This window comes from Panthera uncia, chromosome F2 (assembly GCF_023721935.1).
Source record: "Panthera uncia isolate 11264 chromosome F2, Puncia_PCG_1.0, whole genome shotgun sequence".
Classification (NCBI taxonomy): domain Eukaryota; kingdom Metazoa; phylum Chordata; class Mammalia; order Carnivora; family Felidae; genus Panthera; species Panthera uncia.
Genome location: NC_064812.1, coordinates 78,646,679 through 78,662,594, shown reverse-complemented (window position 1 = coordinate 78,662,594; position 15,916 = coordinate 78,646,679). Strand labels below are relative to the sequence as shown.

The 15,916-nt window shown below is 39.0% G+C and overlaps 1 protein-coding gene across 2 annotated transcripts in view; it reads left to right on the top strand.

The window, feature by feature from the left end:
- SNTG1 (syntrophin gamma 1) overlaps window positions 1–15,916 on the top strand; it is a 327,584-nt gene that overhangs the window by 242,383 nt on the left and 69,285 nt on the right. For both annotated transcript variants that reach the window (XM_049633712.1, XM_049633711.1), the window contains exons 12-13: window positions 1,014–1,130; window positions 2,511–2,582. In XM_049633712.1, the coding sequence (XP_049489669.1) occupies window positions 1,014–1,130; window positions 2,511–2,582 (189 nt within the window). The remainder of the gene's footprint in view (window positions 1–1,013; window positions 1,131–2,510; window positions 2,583–15,916) is intronic.

Below are 15,916 nucleotides of genomic sequence, written 5' to 3'. Positions count from 1 at the left end.
TGGACGTGGCTAGGCTTGGGTCCAGGAGGAAATTCTGGCTCTGGCCGGCTCCACATGATTCCATCTTGGGTATGCTTTCTTCATGGCAATGGCAGAAGCACAAGATACTAACTCCAACTTACTTTTGTCATGTGCATTAATATCACATTAGTCACGACAGATCTCATGGCAAAAAAAAAAAAAAAAGAAGTCTAAGAGTAGGAAAGAACATTCTGTCAACCATAAAACCAAAGTAAATGACATGATCTGGGAAATATATCCTCCCAGATATGTCTACCACATAAAGTTGTGGTAAGAGGTAAATGAAATGACGTATGTGTATACATTGTCAGGAATATAAAACTCATTGAATAAATGCTTATGTATATGTTTGAGCTTCAGAACAATCAAATGATTGGAGGAGGAGTGGCTTATCTCCCATGATTTCTTTTTGGAAATTGATCCACCAATATTTAAGATCTAAAGACCAAAGAGCTGTTGTCATTGCCATTTGATATATGAATAATGTTTGAATAATCTATGTTCATCTTAGATTGGTGACTAAATCAAGAAAAGCTATCATCCCATCCTGTCAGGTAGAGGGGAGATGTGTATACCACACCAGTGGTCATCACATAGGGTACCTCTTTTTGACTTATCTCCTTTACCCTCTTAAATAGTTTTATCCTGGGAGCACATCCTCATTGTAAAATACCACTAATTGAGAAACGGATAGGATAAGTCGACGAATTTCATTACGAGGAAACATTTTTATAGTAGCGGTGGTGGAGAGGGGGAAATATAACTCATGCCCAGTTGGACTGCATAAACAAATGCTTGATAAGTGCTGATGGAAACGTAAGCTCTCGGGAGTGGTTCACATCCACTTATTGGAAAGCTTATGTGGCGTATGTATTGTTTCTCATCAATTCATTTGATAATGTTATGGGAGAATTAAAATACCCAAGATACACAAAGTACGCATCTGTAATGAGACTTTTGTTGACAGCGAATCATATTCCATTTTCCTACAGATAGTCTACATGGGCTGGTGTGAAGCACGGGAACAGGATCCTCTGCAAGATCGAGCATACTCGCCAACATTTCTAGCCCTGAGGGGATCCTGTCTTTACAAGTTTCTAGCACCTCCGGTAAGCGTTTTTGTCCAACAGTTTTTATTTTTCCCGTATTATCATGACAGAGTGACATCAATTTGATAATGGTAAATAGCGTATTACCAATATACAGTAAAACCGTGGATCGCGAGCAACCTGTTCTGCGAGGGTTCCGCAGGGCAGCAGACATTTCTAGTAAATTTTAACTTGATCAACGAGCGATGTCTTGTAATACACGTGGTACGTGACAGCGAGTGTCACATGATCATGACTTAGCCAATGGTTCTTGAAATTTGCCTTGATATACAATGCTTTGGATTACAAACATGTTTCGGGAACGAATTATGCTCGCAAACCAAGGTTTTCCTGTATTTTGCAAATAAGATACAGGGGAAAAATAGAAAACAGCTCAAATGTTTCTGAAAATATCTTACTAAAGATATATGTTTTGGCGTTAAATATTTACTTTATAACCCTGGAAAAATCTAGAAGGCATTTCTGTTCAGGCATTTATGAGAGTCAAAATGTGCTTATTATCTATTTGACACAGGTATGTCTAAGTAAAAAAAAGTAGCATTTTAATATCCTGTATTCTAGTCATTGGACTTTGTATTAAGTATGTATGGGTACCTATTGCACCCAAGGTCTTTCTTTTGGAATCATGTACCTTATACAACAGTAGATTCTTAATAAATATTTATTGAATATGAATATCAATTGCCAGACCACTCACTTACAGGTGTAATATTACATAGGGTTTTGGAAATATCGAATCTGACCTGCTGTTATTTTGAATGACTATGTCTCTACAAAGTTCAAAGCACCCAGAAAGCAGGAAAAAAAAGCTATTAATATTTATACATTTTACTATATTCCTACTCTGAATGATTTCATACGAGTAGACAGACAAATGCATGTTTCAAATGTAAGAAAGTGACCAACTTCATCGTATTGTTTGGTGTCCTCACAGTGTTTAAGGCGATCACATCTTGAAATAACTTCTTGATATAAATAATGTCTTTTTAAAAAATTAAAGCCAGTGTTTATATTTAGGACGCTTCTTTGTATGTAACTGGTTGGTAAGCTGGGAAATTACTGTACGTGAGAAATATAAATCCTTGGTATTTTTATGTAAATCATACAGTATTTAAAATATATACATACGTTGGGCAAATGGAGATGGTTACACATAACATAAAACATTTGCTGAAAGAGGAGGAGAAATGGCAATAAAGCCTAAGAGAGAGGACACCAAAACACCACACATGGACCTCTATGAGGATAGCTTCACAACTGAGACCATGTACTGCAGGTGGGAAAGTGTCATGGTGTGCCATATTATCTAAGTACGATAAAGAGGGAACTAAGGAGTGTGTTTCGACAACAGGTGACATGTCAGTTTCTCATCTTTTCAAGGTGACAACGTGGGACTGGACCCGAGCAGAGAAAACATTCTCCGTGTATGAGATTATGTGCAAGATTCTCAAGGTATGATCAATACGTGGCGAACATTTTCAGGGCTCTTCCTTAGCGTAGCTCTGAGCTCATAAGTGGCCTGTGAAAACAAATGGGGCAGCGGCATAAAAGATAAAGGCAGAGAGAAGAAAATATACATATAAGAGACAGAAGGCAGAGAAGTATATAAGCACCCTCATATCAGCTGGAGTAATTAGGAAGCAGATACTGCAGTCCCTCGATCTGGGGAGAGGAAAGGAAGAAGCTTGGTAGGAGGTCATGGAGGGAGAAGCCGAAAGTTCTATCGAAAATAGTCCTAATTTAAACCTCAATTATTATCATCTTTGTTTTTTTTTTTTTTTTCTAAGTAAAATACAAAAGGAAAAGTCTTGGATACAACTTTGAATGAGAAAATGCAGAAAATATAAAGGCATGTGCAAAGAAAGATATATATATTTTTTAATCTCAGAATTAGGTTATCTATCTGAGTATGCAAAGAATATACACTTATAAACCAAAGTCCTGTGCTATACACAAGAGTATTGGACTAGGAAGTTATGAGAATTCCATAAAATTCCAAATGGTTTCTGTACCCATTTTTAAGAATCAGAATGGGAAAAAAAGAATCAGAATGGGAATAATTTATAAAACCTAACTAATAATCTACATTCAGTTTCTACTCTGGGGTCTGTAAGTTTGGAAGTACTACAGATGAAAATTAAATCTTTGTTCAGGTTGACCTTGTTTGTGTAACCAAGGAGAACTAAGTTCCTTGCATTTTCTATCAGTTATTTTCTTCTAGTTAAAGGGTCAGCAGAAAATGCTGGAACATGTGAAACGTAAGTGAAATGCATCAGATGTGTCCTGCAGCAGAAAAACCGGCAAACAAACACGATCACCTCAAAAGGGGGCATAATTTTTCTTCCCCATAAAATAATCCTTGACTAAAACTGACATTCAGAGCAGCACAAGGGCTAAATGAATGTATAGGTCATTGCTTGCTCATCACTGGGTATGGTTTTAGTTCTATTTAGGGATTTATGGAGGAAGGGCAACTCTAAGCTACTTGAGTTGGTTGTTAGTAAAGAAGGCTCCGGCAACTCCTAAAAGATGTACTGGTGTCTGAAGATAAGGAGGACATGCTCAACTCCGTTTTTTTTCAATAATTACCAAAAGGGCTAATGAAATTCTAATTGAATCTAATTGAATGAGATTCTAATTGAATTTTTTAGGGAAAAAATGGTGGCATTAAGAAGAAAGAATTAAAGAGAGAGACGGGGGAGACGGAAGAAAGGAAGAGAGGAAGGGAGCATGAAAGAGGGAGAAAGAAAGATACAGAAAGAAACCCAGAAACTCACTCCCCTACAAATTATTCCCTAGTCGTACATTAATTTGTCCCTTCCTTAGCCCTACGTTAATGTAACTTTATCATAGTAGTAATCCAGCATGCATTTCTGTATTCTTATGTAGACTTAAATTATTTCCTAACCATTTTCCAAGTAGCTACATGGTCTTTATAACCCTCTCAAAAAAAAAATAAGAAAAAAAAAAAAAGCTGATTGAACATCTAAAAACAATTCAATTTATCATAATATTTGAAATAAGGACAATATAAGGACAATTTTAAAGGAGAGAGAGAATATGTGTGGCTCCATATAAACATTCAATATTTTATTTCTTTTAAAAAATTTTTGCAATATTAGAATTATATGGCTTGTAACCTTTTTCATGTAAAAAATATGTCTTAAGATTTTTTTTATGTCGATCAATAGACTTAGAAAAAAACTTTGACCTTTTGGTGGATTTCATCTGTCCCATCATTTGGCCATATTTATTTAGTCAGTCTCTTACTTTTGCTGTTTAGATACTTCCTCATGTGTTCTATCAGACATCACAACAATGACTCTTTGATTTATATAATAGATAATGGTTGAATATTTGATGTATACAAGACAATCTGCTAAGCACTTGTTCTATGGTTGGGAAAAAACCCCAGAAAATGTCCCTGGTTTCATTGAACTTACATTTTATTAGGGCGACACAGACATTAAGTTAATATGACGGCACACACACAAAAAATAGATAGCAAAGAATTGATCTTTGCCCACATACTTTTTAAAAAGTTTTTTTTTTAATTTTTATTCATTTTTGAGACAGAGAGAGGGGGGGGGGGGGGGGAGGCACAGAGAGAGAGGGAGACACAGAAACCAAAGCAGGCTCCAGGCTCTGAGCTGTCAGCACAGAGCCCTACACGGAGCTTGAACCCACAAACCATGAGATCTTGACCTGAGCCGAAGTCGGAGGCTTAACTGACTGAGCCCACCCAGGCGCCCTACCCACAGGCTATGTAACTTTCTAGTTATTTCCTTTAGTCTAAATTCCGAGTTTTGGAAATCCTGAGTTCAAAATATTTTAACATACTCAAGATGTTAGGCTCAGGGATCTAAATTCCCTCCTAGAAAAGCCAGACCAATTTCTACCACCATTACAAATATCTAGAAGGGCCCATACATTTGCACTCTGCCCAAAGTAAATACAAAGGGCACTTCTCATTTTCCTTTGCACATAAAATTTTCTATAAGCTCGTTAGTTGCTTTGGGAAATTTTTTACAGAAGTTAGTGAGGCCTGGAGATAAATATTTTTAGACATTCAATAAACTCTAATTCTACTCTCACTAGTGATATGTAAATGAGAAAGCTCTCCTATAACTGATCAATATAACACTAATATTCTGTGCTTCACGGATTTGCATTTGACATACAAAATTATCTGCCGAGGATTCTCTTTCCCAAATGAAAATTTCATATAACACAAGAATAGAGAAGTGGAATAAAACTCAGTGCTAAATGGATACTTTGCCTGCATTCAGGTCAGATGGTTGGCTTGACAAGGAACCCAGCCTCAGAAAGTTCGGTCTGGGCAGCAGTTATAAAGCAGGGTCTTCTGTAACCCAGCCACCTACTGTCCTCAGGTAACGGTCCTGTGCAGATGTGTATGTTGTAGACTTCAGTCTCCAGAAAGGGATATCTCAGGCATTTAGAAAGAAATGTTCAATGTTTATTTATTTTTGAGAGAGAGAGACAGAGCATGAACGGGGGCAGAGAGAGAGACGCACACAGAATTTAAAGCAGGCTCCAGGCTCCGAGCTGTCAGCACAGAGCCTGACATGAGGCTCAAACTCACAAACTGTGAGATCATGACCTGAGTTGAAGTCAGATGCTTAACCGACCGAGTGACCCACATGCCCCTCTCAGGCAATTTTGAAGGCACAGTTTAATGATCTGGACCACAAAACATCTGGCCTGGACCACTAATAGAGAAAATCCTCTCTTCTCTCTTCTGATACGAGGCTATACCAGGAATAAGAAAACTAAAGCTAAATCATAGTTACCCAGTGTATGCAGCTTACACATAGGTGCCAGGTTTTTTTGTTCTCAGTTTCTTGATATAATAATTTACCTAATTTTTACACCATCGCTATGAGGCAGTTATTATTTTCATTTTGCAGATACGGAAACCAAGGCAAAGAAAGGTTAAATAAATAGCCCAAAGTCATTGTAGCTGGTAAATGTCAGAGGTAAGGATTGAATCTTGCAGTCTGTCTCAAAAACCTGTGCTCTTAAATGTCATACTATATTCCCTCGTTCTCTGTCGGTATAAGCAATGATAAATTGGGAAGGGATGACAGTGAGAAAGCCAGCCAGCTCCTGGTGAGAAAACAAAGGCTTCAAAACAAGAGAGTCTTGCCAAAAACTGACAACTTTGTTACCAAGTACATTACCCTTCACAAATACATTCGGCATTTTAGACTTTGATTTCTTTTGTTCGGGGGGGGGGGGGGGGGGGGGGGCTAAGAAAGCATAGGTTGCTGTGAAGGTTAGCAGTTCTTTAATCAATATATTTTTATTAATTAATTCACATTACAAATATTCATGAAGCACTCTCTATGTTGCCAAGCACTTTATTCGGAATTAGGGATTCTGTACAACTGGACAAGGGGGCTGAGTTCACAAAAAGCCTAGCTGACTAAGGACTTTAGGAAGGGCATGTTGGAGGAGGCCTGAAGTAAACTTGAAATCTAAAGGATTATTCAAGGGTTCGGATGACGTGCTTTGGTTGGGATTCGGGTTTGGTGAGTGGGAGAAGGGGCGCTGTGGGGCACTGTGGGGCACGGGAAATAATGTGTAAACTTGTCCAGGTGTGTAAATAATCATGTGTCACTTAAACACCTAAAAAGCGCTCAGCATGGCTGTGATGCACTTAGCTATGAAGCTAATGTTGGCGTTTGGGTGGGGGAGAGCTGTGAAAAGACAGTAATAAGGAACGTAAAAGTTACATGAAGAACAAAGGAGCCCCCAAATGATTTCAAGCCTGAGCAATGACTGAGTTTGCCTTTTTCAAAATAGTCTTCTAAGTGCAGCAGGAGACGAGATTGGAGGCACCGGGCGGGTGGGGGTGGGGAGTGTTCCAGGGCTGCTGCAAAGATCCTGGGGCCGAGACACACATTCCAGCAAGTCTTGAGCAGTGGACTAGAGAGGTGAGGGCAAGGAGCAGAAGGGAAGAGTGCACAGAGACCGCTGGTGGTCATTCCACTCATGACAGCCACATACCTACAAAAAAGGCCTGTCCTCTCTCACTGCTCTGGTTTATCCGACTCTGGGAAAAATGATTGCCTGAGTTCTAACTCTAACGTGACAGTGTAGCTGAATGTGGCTGGCGAACGACTCACCGTGTGTTGGATTCTGGACTCGTCCTTCAAGAAAGCGTCGAATTCTGGGTCACGAAATTCTGTCCTCTTGCCTAGTCTACCAAAACCCAGGGAGAACCTTCTGCGTTTGCCTCAAAACTAACATACACCTCTCATTCTTCATCGTATTTGATGATCCTGTTTCCCGCTTACAAAGCCTGTCAGCTCCGCAAATACCCATCGGCAGGCCTGTCCTAGATATGGTTCTCCTCACCTGTGTCTAAGGCCGGCTCCTCCAGCGTAAAAGGTCTTACCCGTGTGGCACAGCGGGGACCCCGGCATTTCTGCCCTGATGACCTCCAGGGTGCATGTCCTTCCCAGACCCCGTTGCACCTGTCTACTGGCATGCCTGAAATCTCAGGTGTTACATGTCTCAAGTTTAGGAAGGACTGCTGGTGAGGAACCCGAAACACCATGGAGATTAGAGGAAAAAGGAAAAAAAACAAAAGCTAGAATCCTGTTTCGTTTTCTGAAACTAGAAAAAGCAGCAGCAGCGGCCAACAGATACTTTACGTCAAGTGGCAAAACCAGTACTCTAGACAATCAACTGACACCACACTGATTCTCGGCATTGGCTACACTGCCATTACTGATCAACAGCGGTTGTTTAGACGTCTTGGGCCCTCTCACTTGCTCAAGTGAGCAATGTTTAGTAATGGGACCTCCATTACTAAACACAATTAGAAAACTAGGAGCATAAAACGGGGCATGAAAGTGAATATTTAGAATGAGAAAAAAAATCTCAATACGGAATAATTTTAAATGTTGAGAAATACCACAAAGTTCGGAGCATTTGTAAAAGTGCATCATATTTTTTATTAACTATCTAACACGATTTTTAGTACTTTCCCCCTATGCTCGTGGGGTGCTGTGTATTCTCTGATGATCTCTTCAGACGAAAACGACTTTACAACATTAGCTTCCATAGGAAAGAGAAGTTACTCCTTGTGTTTTGTCCGTACCTCACCAGGTACCCATGTTACGTGCCCCCTGGAGAACACCCAGACTCCTATGCTCAGGTACAGCTCCTCATGTAACCTGGATCTCATCTGACAGCCAGCTGACTTTAGGAGTTCACGTCCAATGGTCAGATTCTCCTAGTGAGAGAATGACAGGACCTATCTGCATGATGTGGAAGTCAAGGCACAATAATTGTCCTGTCAGCCGGTCACACATGGGGAAACACAGGAAGAGTCAATGGAGTATGTTGACCTAGTTCAAAATAGTTGAATCGTACGCTGTTGTTAATAGAAATGAACCTCCGAACATCCCGTGGCTAGCAGACCCTGCAAAAGTGGAGGGCACTTGGTTTGTAGATATTTCAAGCCTACCCCTTTCAGAGCCAGCATTAGACTGAGGAGGAACAAGCCTTTTTGAAAGACCATCTTTCTCGTTTCATTTTTAGGACACTAATAGAGCATGTATTAAGTTTCAATTCTTGATAAAATATACACAGTGATCACTGTAGTCACAGCGATATTCTTACAAAATCATTTTCAGAAAAAAATACCAAACTATCATGGCTGGCTGGGCTGAGTAAGGAGAGCTTTCAGATGTGTGTTGGTGGGAGATGGGGAAGAGAGAAAGGAATGGACCAACTAAGTCGACTTGGGGAGTGGGAAATCGGAGCCTGATTTCTCACTGTCAGATGTGAGAGTTGCACATATGGGGAGACGGAGTAGAATAAACCCAATAGTGCTCAATTAGAATTAGAAATACTGGTATGCGGTTGGTTATACACACACACACACACACACACACGTGCACGCTATAAAATAAATGCAGATGTGTTTATACACATTTACAGAGATGTGTGTGTGTGTGTGTGTGTGTGCACATACAGACCTCACCTGCCCCCTGAAATTACCTAGATCAGAGAGTCCCCAACCGCAAGGAACAAACCCGGCATCCAGGTATCCCTTTCTTAATACCATCCTCCAACACAAAGAGCCAGAACTCTAGAAAAACCACTGATGGCTTGACTGCAGCACAGAAAGTGAAAGAGAAGATTCAATCATTTTATTGCCCCAGAAAAACAGAAAGTGCTCAAATGATGGAGACATGTGAAAAGACACAGAAGCTGCTTCAAGGGCATCTTTGGGAAAATCTGGGACAAACTGATCTTCAAAATAAATGGTAGAAATGGATTATAATCCAGTGTCTAAAACAGGAAACCATGAATCTATCCTCATAAAGATAAGTAAATAACTGGAAAATTTAATGAGAAGCACAACACTTACATAGCTTCGGAGGACCTCCCTACATAGTACTGACTACAATTTCAAAAGGAAAAAGAGTAACTTTACAGGGGACTTTGCAATCTTAACAAGTTGATCAAAATGGACATTTTATTAGTGGAAGAAATCAAAAGCATTATGTCTGATAGTATGACAGTAGAATATCACAATTAGAAGAATATCACGCCTCCTGAAGAATATCCTCCTGAAGCTGTGTAATAAACCTAATCTAACCATGAGGAAACATCTGGTCTAATTTAATGTAATAACAGGGAAATCTAACGTAACTTAATCTAGTGTGATGTGATCTAATCTATTATAAACATGAGTAAATGTCAGACAAACCCACGTGAGGCACAGTCTACAAAATAAACCTGCCTGCAGTCTTCGATAGTGTCGAAGTCACTAGAGTCAGGGCAAGACCAGGCACTGTTCCCATTCAAGGCAACCAAAGAGCCATGAAAATTCCATCCCAAGATGATTCTCAACTGGTGAATCATGAATGAAGTATAAGGACCAGAGGACAACAATACACAATGTCAAATTCCTTGTTTTTTATGGTTATATTGTAATTATATAGGTGAATATCCTAATGTTCTTGTTTGTTAAAACTACACCCGGGGCGCCTGGGTGGCGCAGTCGGTTGGGCGTCCGACTTCAGCCAGGTCACGATCTCGCGGTCTGTGAGTTCGAGCCCCGCGTCAGGCTCTGGGCTGATGGCTCGGAGCCTGGAGCCTGTTTCCGATTCTGTGTCTCCCTCTCTCTCTGCCCCTCCCCCGTTCATGCTCTGTCTCTCTCTGTCCCAAAAATAAATAAAAAAACGTTGAAAAAAAAAAATTTAAAACTACACCAGAAATTATGGGGCTGGAGGGTGACGAGGTATCACATTGGCAATTATCAAATGGTTCAAGAAATAAATCTTTGTAATTCACATGCAAATTTTCTTTCTGTGATTGTAATAAAAATACGACATTTCAGGACTTGCTAAATAAAGAGAACAAGAAAAACAAGCTTGCCTCATGTAGGGTAAATGCAGCAAATCATGCCTAAAGGCGATCTGGCTGGTAAGGAACATTCTAAGACAAGACTGATTAAAATTTTGCTCACATACAGAATAACTAAGAAGAATTATTAAAATGAGTAGAATAAATAGACAAGTGGAAAAAAATAATTTTATCCAATTAAAATAATGGACTAGTCTCCTTTTAGAGAAAAAAGTTTTTAAATAAGTGAATTTATCTATGATCTTCGGATGTTGATAGCAAATATTTTACTGTACCTCATAGTTACCGTATTGGTAATCAAAGCACTGAATCCAATATTATCATTCCTTTCACCCCCACTACTAGCATTTTGAACAGAAAAGATCTGCTCCATAAGTTTTTGTCATCTAATTTAAAATAAGAGCAAAAATAAATGAATATACAGTAATAGACAAATGTATAATATATACACGAATGCAAATCTGGCGAGAAAAAATGTAGAAGATAATATGTGACATCAGACTGTACTGATACAATTATTAGGCAAATGCCAATGATTTGTAGAGACAAAAATTCTTCCAAAGACTATAATTTAGATAAAGAATTATGTTAGAGTAGAAATTTATGTCAATGACATATTGTCATGGAACGGATATTATTTGACTCTGAAATTCCCACTTTTGACAAAACCTATTTCTTCAGGGAAACCATCTCAGTACAAAAGATGTGTCAGCATTTTCTGAATATATGTGTATCAGTTTCCATTGTTAAGTAATAACTATTCTTTAAAAATGTATCAGTTGTTTTGCCTTTTATTACCTCATTTACAAATGATTAAGGTTCTTAGTTTTTTTGGCTTTAATTTTTTTTTTAAAGTTAACTTATTTATTTGAGAAAGAGGGTACAGAGCAGAGAGAGGGAGAGAGAGGGAGAGAGAGAGAGAATTCCAAGCAGGCTCTACACTGTCAGCACAGAGCTGGACGTGGGGCTTGAACTCGAGAACCATGAAATCATGGCCTGAATCCAAATCAAGAGTCAGCCACCTAACCGACTGAGCCACCCAGGCGCCCCAGGGTTCTTAGATTTTTCGTGTATCACTGGAGAATTAAACTTGCCTAAAATGTGTAATCACTTCCCAAACTGAAGCTTCTGAAACTGTTTTAATTTTTTTCCCCGATGGTGATAGAACATTTCCCTGGGGACTGTTAAGAGGCTTATGGGCTGTAAACTAAGGTAGGGTTTCCGCTCTGGGCAAGAACTGTGGTTCCTCTAATCCTGATCTCTGTCTCTAGAAATGCCATAGAGACAGCAAAGACAGTGACTGCCATCCACAATGCCAGAGCCAGCTACTTTCCATCCAGCCTCTTTTATGAGTAAAATACAATGACATCATTGTAAAAACATGACCTTTTCTCTTATTGTGTTATTTTAGAACTTTCCTGGATTTATTAACATTTTAGCATGTATCCTCTCTCCTGTTAGAATTCCATAAATTTATGACTGTTTTTCCAAAATATCTTTAAGCCCTAGGATGTTAATTAAATCTCATTTTTATTTTATTTTATTTTTTGTTTTTTTTTTTAAGCTTACTTATTTTGAGAAAGAGAGAGCACACATGTGTGCACATGGATGTGAGGGGGAGGGGCAATGAGAGAGGGAGAGAGAGAATCCCAAGCAGGTTCCTTGCCCAGCACAGAGCCTGACACAGGGTTCAATCTGACAAGTGCGAAGTCACGACCTGAGCCAATATCAAGAGCCGGATATTCAACCAACTGAGCCGCCCAGGTGCCCCTAAATCTCATTGGTAGAAATTTGTTTTGTTGACCTTTCCATACTCTTAAAAGCTCGAAGTCATAGTTTAATACTCTTTCCCTGCTTTGTTTTCTTTCCAGACTGGAGGTTTCAGATCTTTTTCATGAGTCCAATGTATTGGCACACATTTCAGCCTCATTCTTACATTTTTTTTCTTTAAGTTACACCATTAGCACTGCTTTTGGTATGTCAGATGTGAACATAACATGAATTGGTCCAATATTTTAAATAATTGTGCAAGACTCCTGTAATCTTTCTGGTGATTCCTCAAATTGGGTTTATCCTTTTTGTTATAATATTTATACACTTCAAATGCTTTCATAAAGCTCCTAAAACAACTTAAGGTCTTTATTTGAAGGAAACAAGTATCTTTGAGCAATGGGATGTGGGAATAAAAGGATTCAGTCATTTCTCCTCCTTGAGAACATTATACACAAAAGATATCTAATCTTGTTTTCCAAATAACCAAAGTTTATCCCTGTCTTTCTCAATATCTAATTATTTATGGGGCATTCCTTCACCCCACTTAAGTGGATTTAAGAACAGTATGTTTATGAATTATTACAGCTTCATGTTACAGATATCTACATCCCTTCAGTCGATTGGAAGAATAGACTAATTCTGAACATAAGCATTTGGGAGGATTGCTGTTCTAAATCCGAATACAGTAATTTACTCCTATAATTTTAATAAAGTATGAGAATATAACTATGTTAGGAAGAGCTGCCAAATGAAACATATTCCAAGTGAAATTTATGTAATACACATAAAATATGAATAAGTAGAATATTTCTAAAAGTATTTAAAATACATGAAAGTTACCTTCTACAATAATTTTCTGGTTACTAAAATGTTGTGTGGGCAGTTAGTCAGAACATACGTTTTGTATAAGGAGAAAGCTAGAAAATTAACTTTGTTGCCCATATCAATTTGGTGCCAATCTCAAGGATTCATCCTGTAAGAAGAGAATTATTTGTAATCCTTAATTCAGCATAAATTCCTTCAGGTGTATTTGAGCTTTTTTCAGTAATCTTTTTTTTTTTTTTAATTTTTTTTTCAACGTTTTTTATTTATTTTTGGGACAGAGAGAGACAGAGCATGAACGGGGGAGGGTCAGAGAGAGAGGGAGACACAGAATCGGAAACAGGCTCCAGGCTCCGAGCCATCAGCCCAGAGCCTGACGCGGGGCTCGAACTCACGGACCGCGAGATCGTGACCTGGCTGAAGTCGGACGCTTAACCAACTGCGCCACCCAGGCGCCCCTTCAGTAATCTTTCTAGACTTAATACTTTTGTATTTTGTAATCTTTCTAGACTTAATATTTTTGTTTACAGAAATTTTATACTTTGCAAATTTACTGTTGTGTGAAATCTTAAATCTGTTTGACCTTCCAAAATCTTACATTATTGTTTTCAAAGATGCAAATCAAGTTTTAGTACTGGTGGAAACCAGGTGTAAGCCCCTTCTGAGGCCTTTATCCATTAAGGAATATTGCAGAAATGTGTTGAAATCTCCCTCAAATTGTTTTAGAATGTTTCCCCCCACACCCCATTTTTTGAGAGAGAGACAGAGCATGTGACAGGGGGAGGAGCAGAGAGAGAGAGGGAGACAGAATCCCAAGTAGGCCCTGTCTGAGCCTGACTTGGAGCTTGAACTCACACACTGTGAGATCATGACCTAAGCCAACACATAGAGCCCGATGCTTAACCGACTGAGCCACCCAGGCACCCCTAGAATCAATTTTTAAAGATACAGTTTCAGGGGCACCTGCGTGGTTCAGTTGGTTGAGCTTCCGACTTTGGCTCAGGTCCTGACCTCACTGTTGGTGACTTTGAGCCCCACATCAGGCTTTCTGAGGTCAGCACAGAGCCTGCTTCAGATCCTCTGTCCCTCTCTCTCTGTCCCTCCCCAACTTGTGCTCTCTCTCAAAACTAAATAAACATTATAAAATATAGTTTCGTAGATAATTTGCGGCTCTAGTTTTTAATCATATCATTTATTATTATAACTATATTTTTGCTACTATACATTTTATTAATAAAATGCTGTTATTGTTACTTTGCTATTGTTTTCTTTATAATTATATCAACTTCTGGGGCGCCTGGGTGGCTCAGTCGGTTAAGCGTCCGACTTCGGCTCAGGTCATGATCTCACGGTCCGTGAGTTCGAGCCCCGCGTCGGGCTCTGGGCTGATGGCTAGGAGCCTGGAGCCTGCTTCCGGTTCTGTGTCTCCCTCTCTCTCTGCCCCTCCCCCGTTCATGCTCTGTCTCTCTCTGTCTCAAAATAAATAAACGTTAAAAAAAAATTTTTTTTAATTTAAAAAAATAATTATATCAACTTCTATGATTAATATTATCTTCTAGACAAGCCCAGCAACATACATTGAACATTGTCTACCTCTTGTTGCTGACCCTTTGCATATATTAAGGAATTGAATAAATTGTACCTATTGCCCACTTCCCATTTTATGAAGTAGAAGCGAAGATTAGAGACAACTCCAGATGATGACTCTTCAGTCACTGCCGAAGAAGGGAGGGACACATGAGGATCTCTCGGGACCCATGCTGCTCTCTGTCCATACTAGACCATCAACCTCTAAAGTATGGCTGTGTAGGCCTGTGACCTTAAATATGTCAAGACATATACTATTGGAAATGGACTTTGGAGTGGGTCAGGTTTTTTTAAGACCTACCTGAACCAGATTTATTAAATTTACTTATATGATTAGGTTTCATTGTTCATTCAGCTTGCAGCTTTAAAATTATGTCTGTAAGGAAAAAAGAGTCTCTGGCCAAGCTCTGAAATATCTGAAGTATTTTCAATTAATATATTTTTTTTCAAATAAGGAAATTAGGAGCATTGGGTTACCTCTTTTTTTTTTTCCTTTTTCAAGTTTTTATTTAAATTCCAGTTAGTTATCATACAGTGTAATAATGGTTTCAGGTGTAGGAGGTAGTGATTCATCACTTATATATAACACCTGTAGCTCATCACCACAAGCGCCCTCCTTAATACCCATCACCTGTTTAACCCATCCCCCGACCAACTCCCCTCCAGCAACCCTGTTTGTTCTCTACAGTTAAGAGTCTATTTTCTGGTTTGCCTCTCTCTCTTTCTTCCTCCTATGTTCATCTGTTAAAACCTGTCATTTCTTAAATTCCACATAGGATTGAGATCATATAGTATTTTTCTTTCTCTGATGGACCTATTTTGCTTAGTGTAATACTCTCTAGCTCCATCATGTCATTGCAAATGCAAGATTTCGTTCTTTTTGATGGCTGAGTAATATTCCATTGTATATATACATCGTCTTTTTCCATTCATCAGTTGCTGGACATTTGGGCTCTTTCCATAATTTGGCTAGTGTTGATAATGCTGCTATAAACATCAGGATGCACGTATCCCTTTGAATTAGTATTTTTGCATGCTTGGGGTAAATACCTAGTAGTACAATTGCTGGATCAGATTGTAGTTCTATTTTTAACTTTTGGAGGAACCTCCATACTGTTTTCCAGAGTGGATGCCCCAGTTTGCATTCCCACCAACAGTATAAGAGGTTTAGGTCTATCGATAGTTAGATCTTGTCA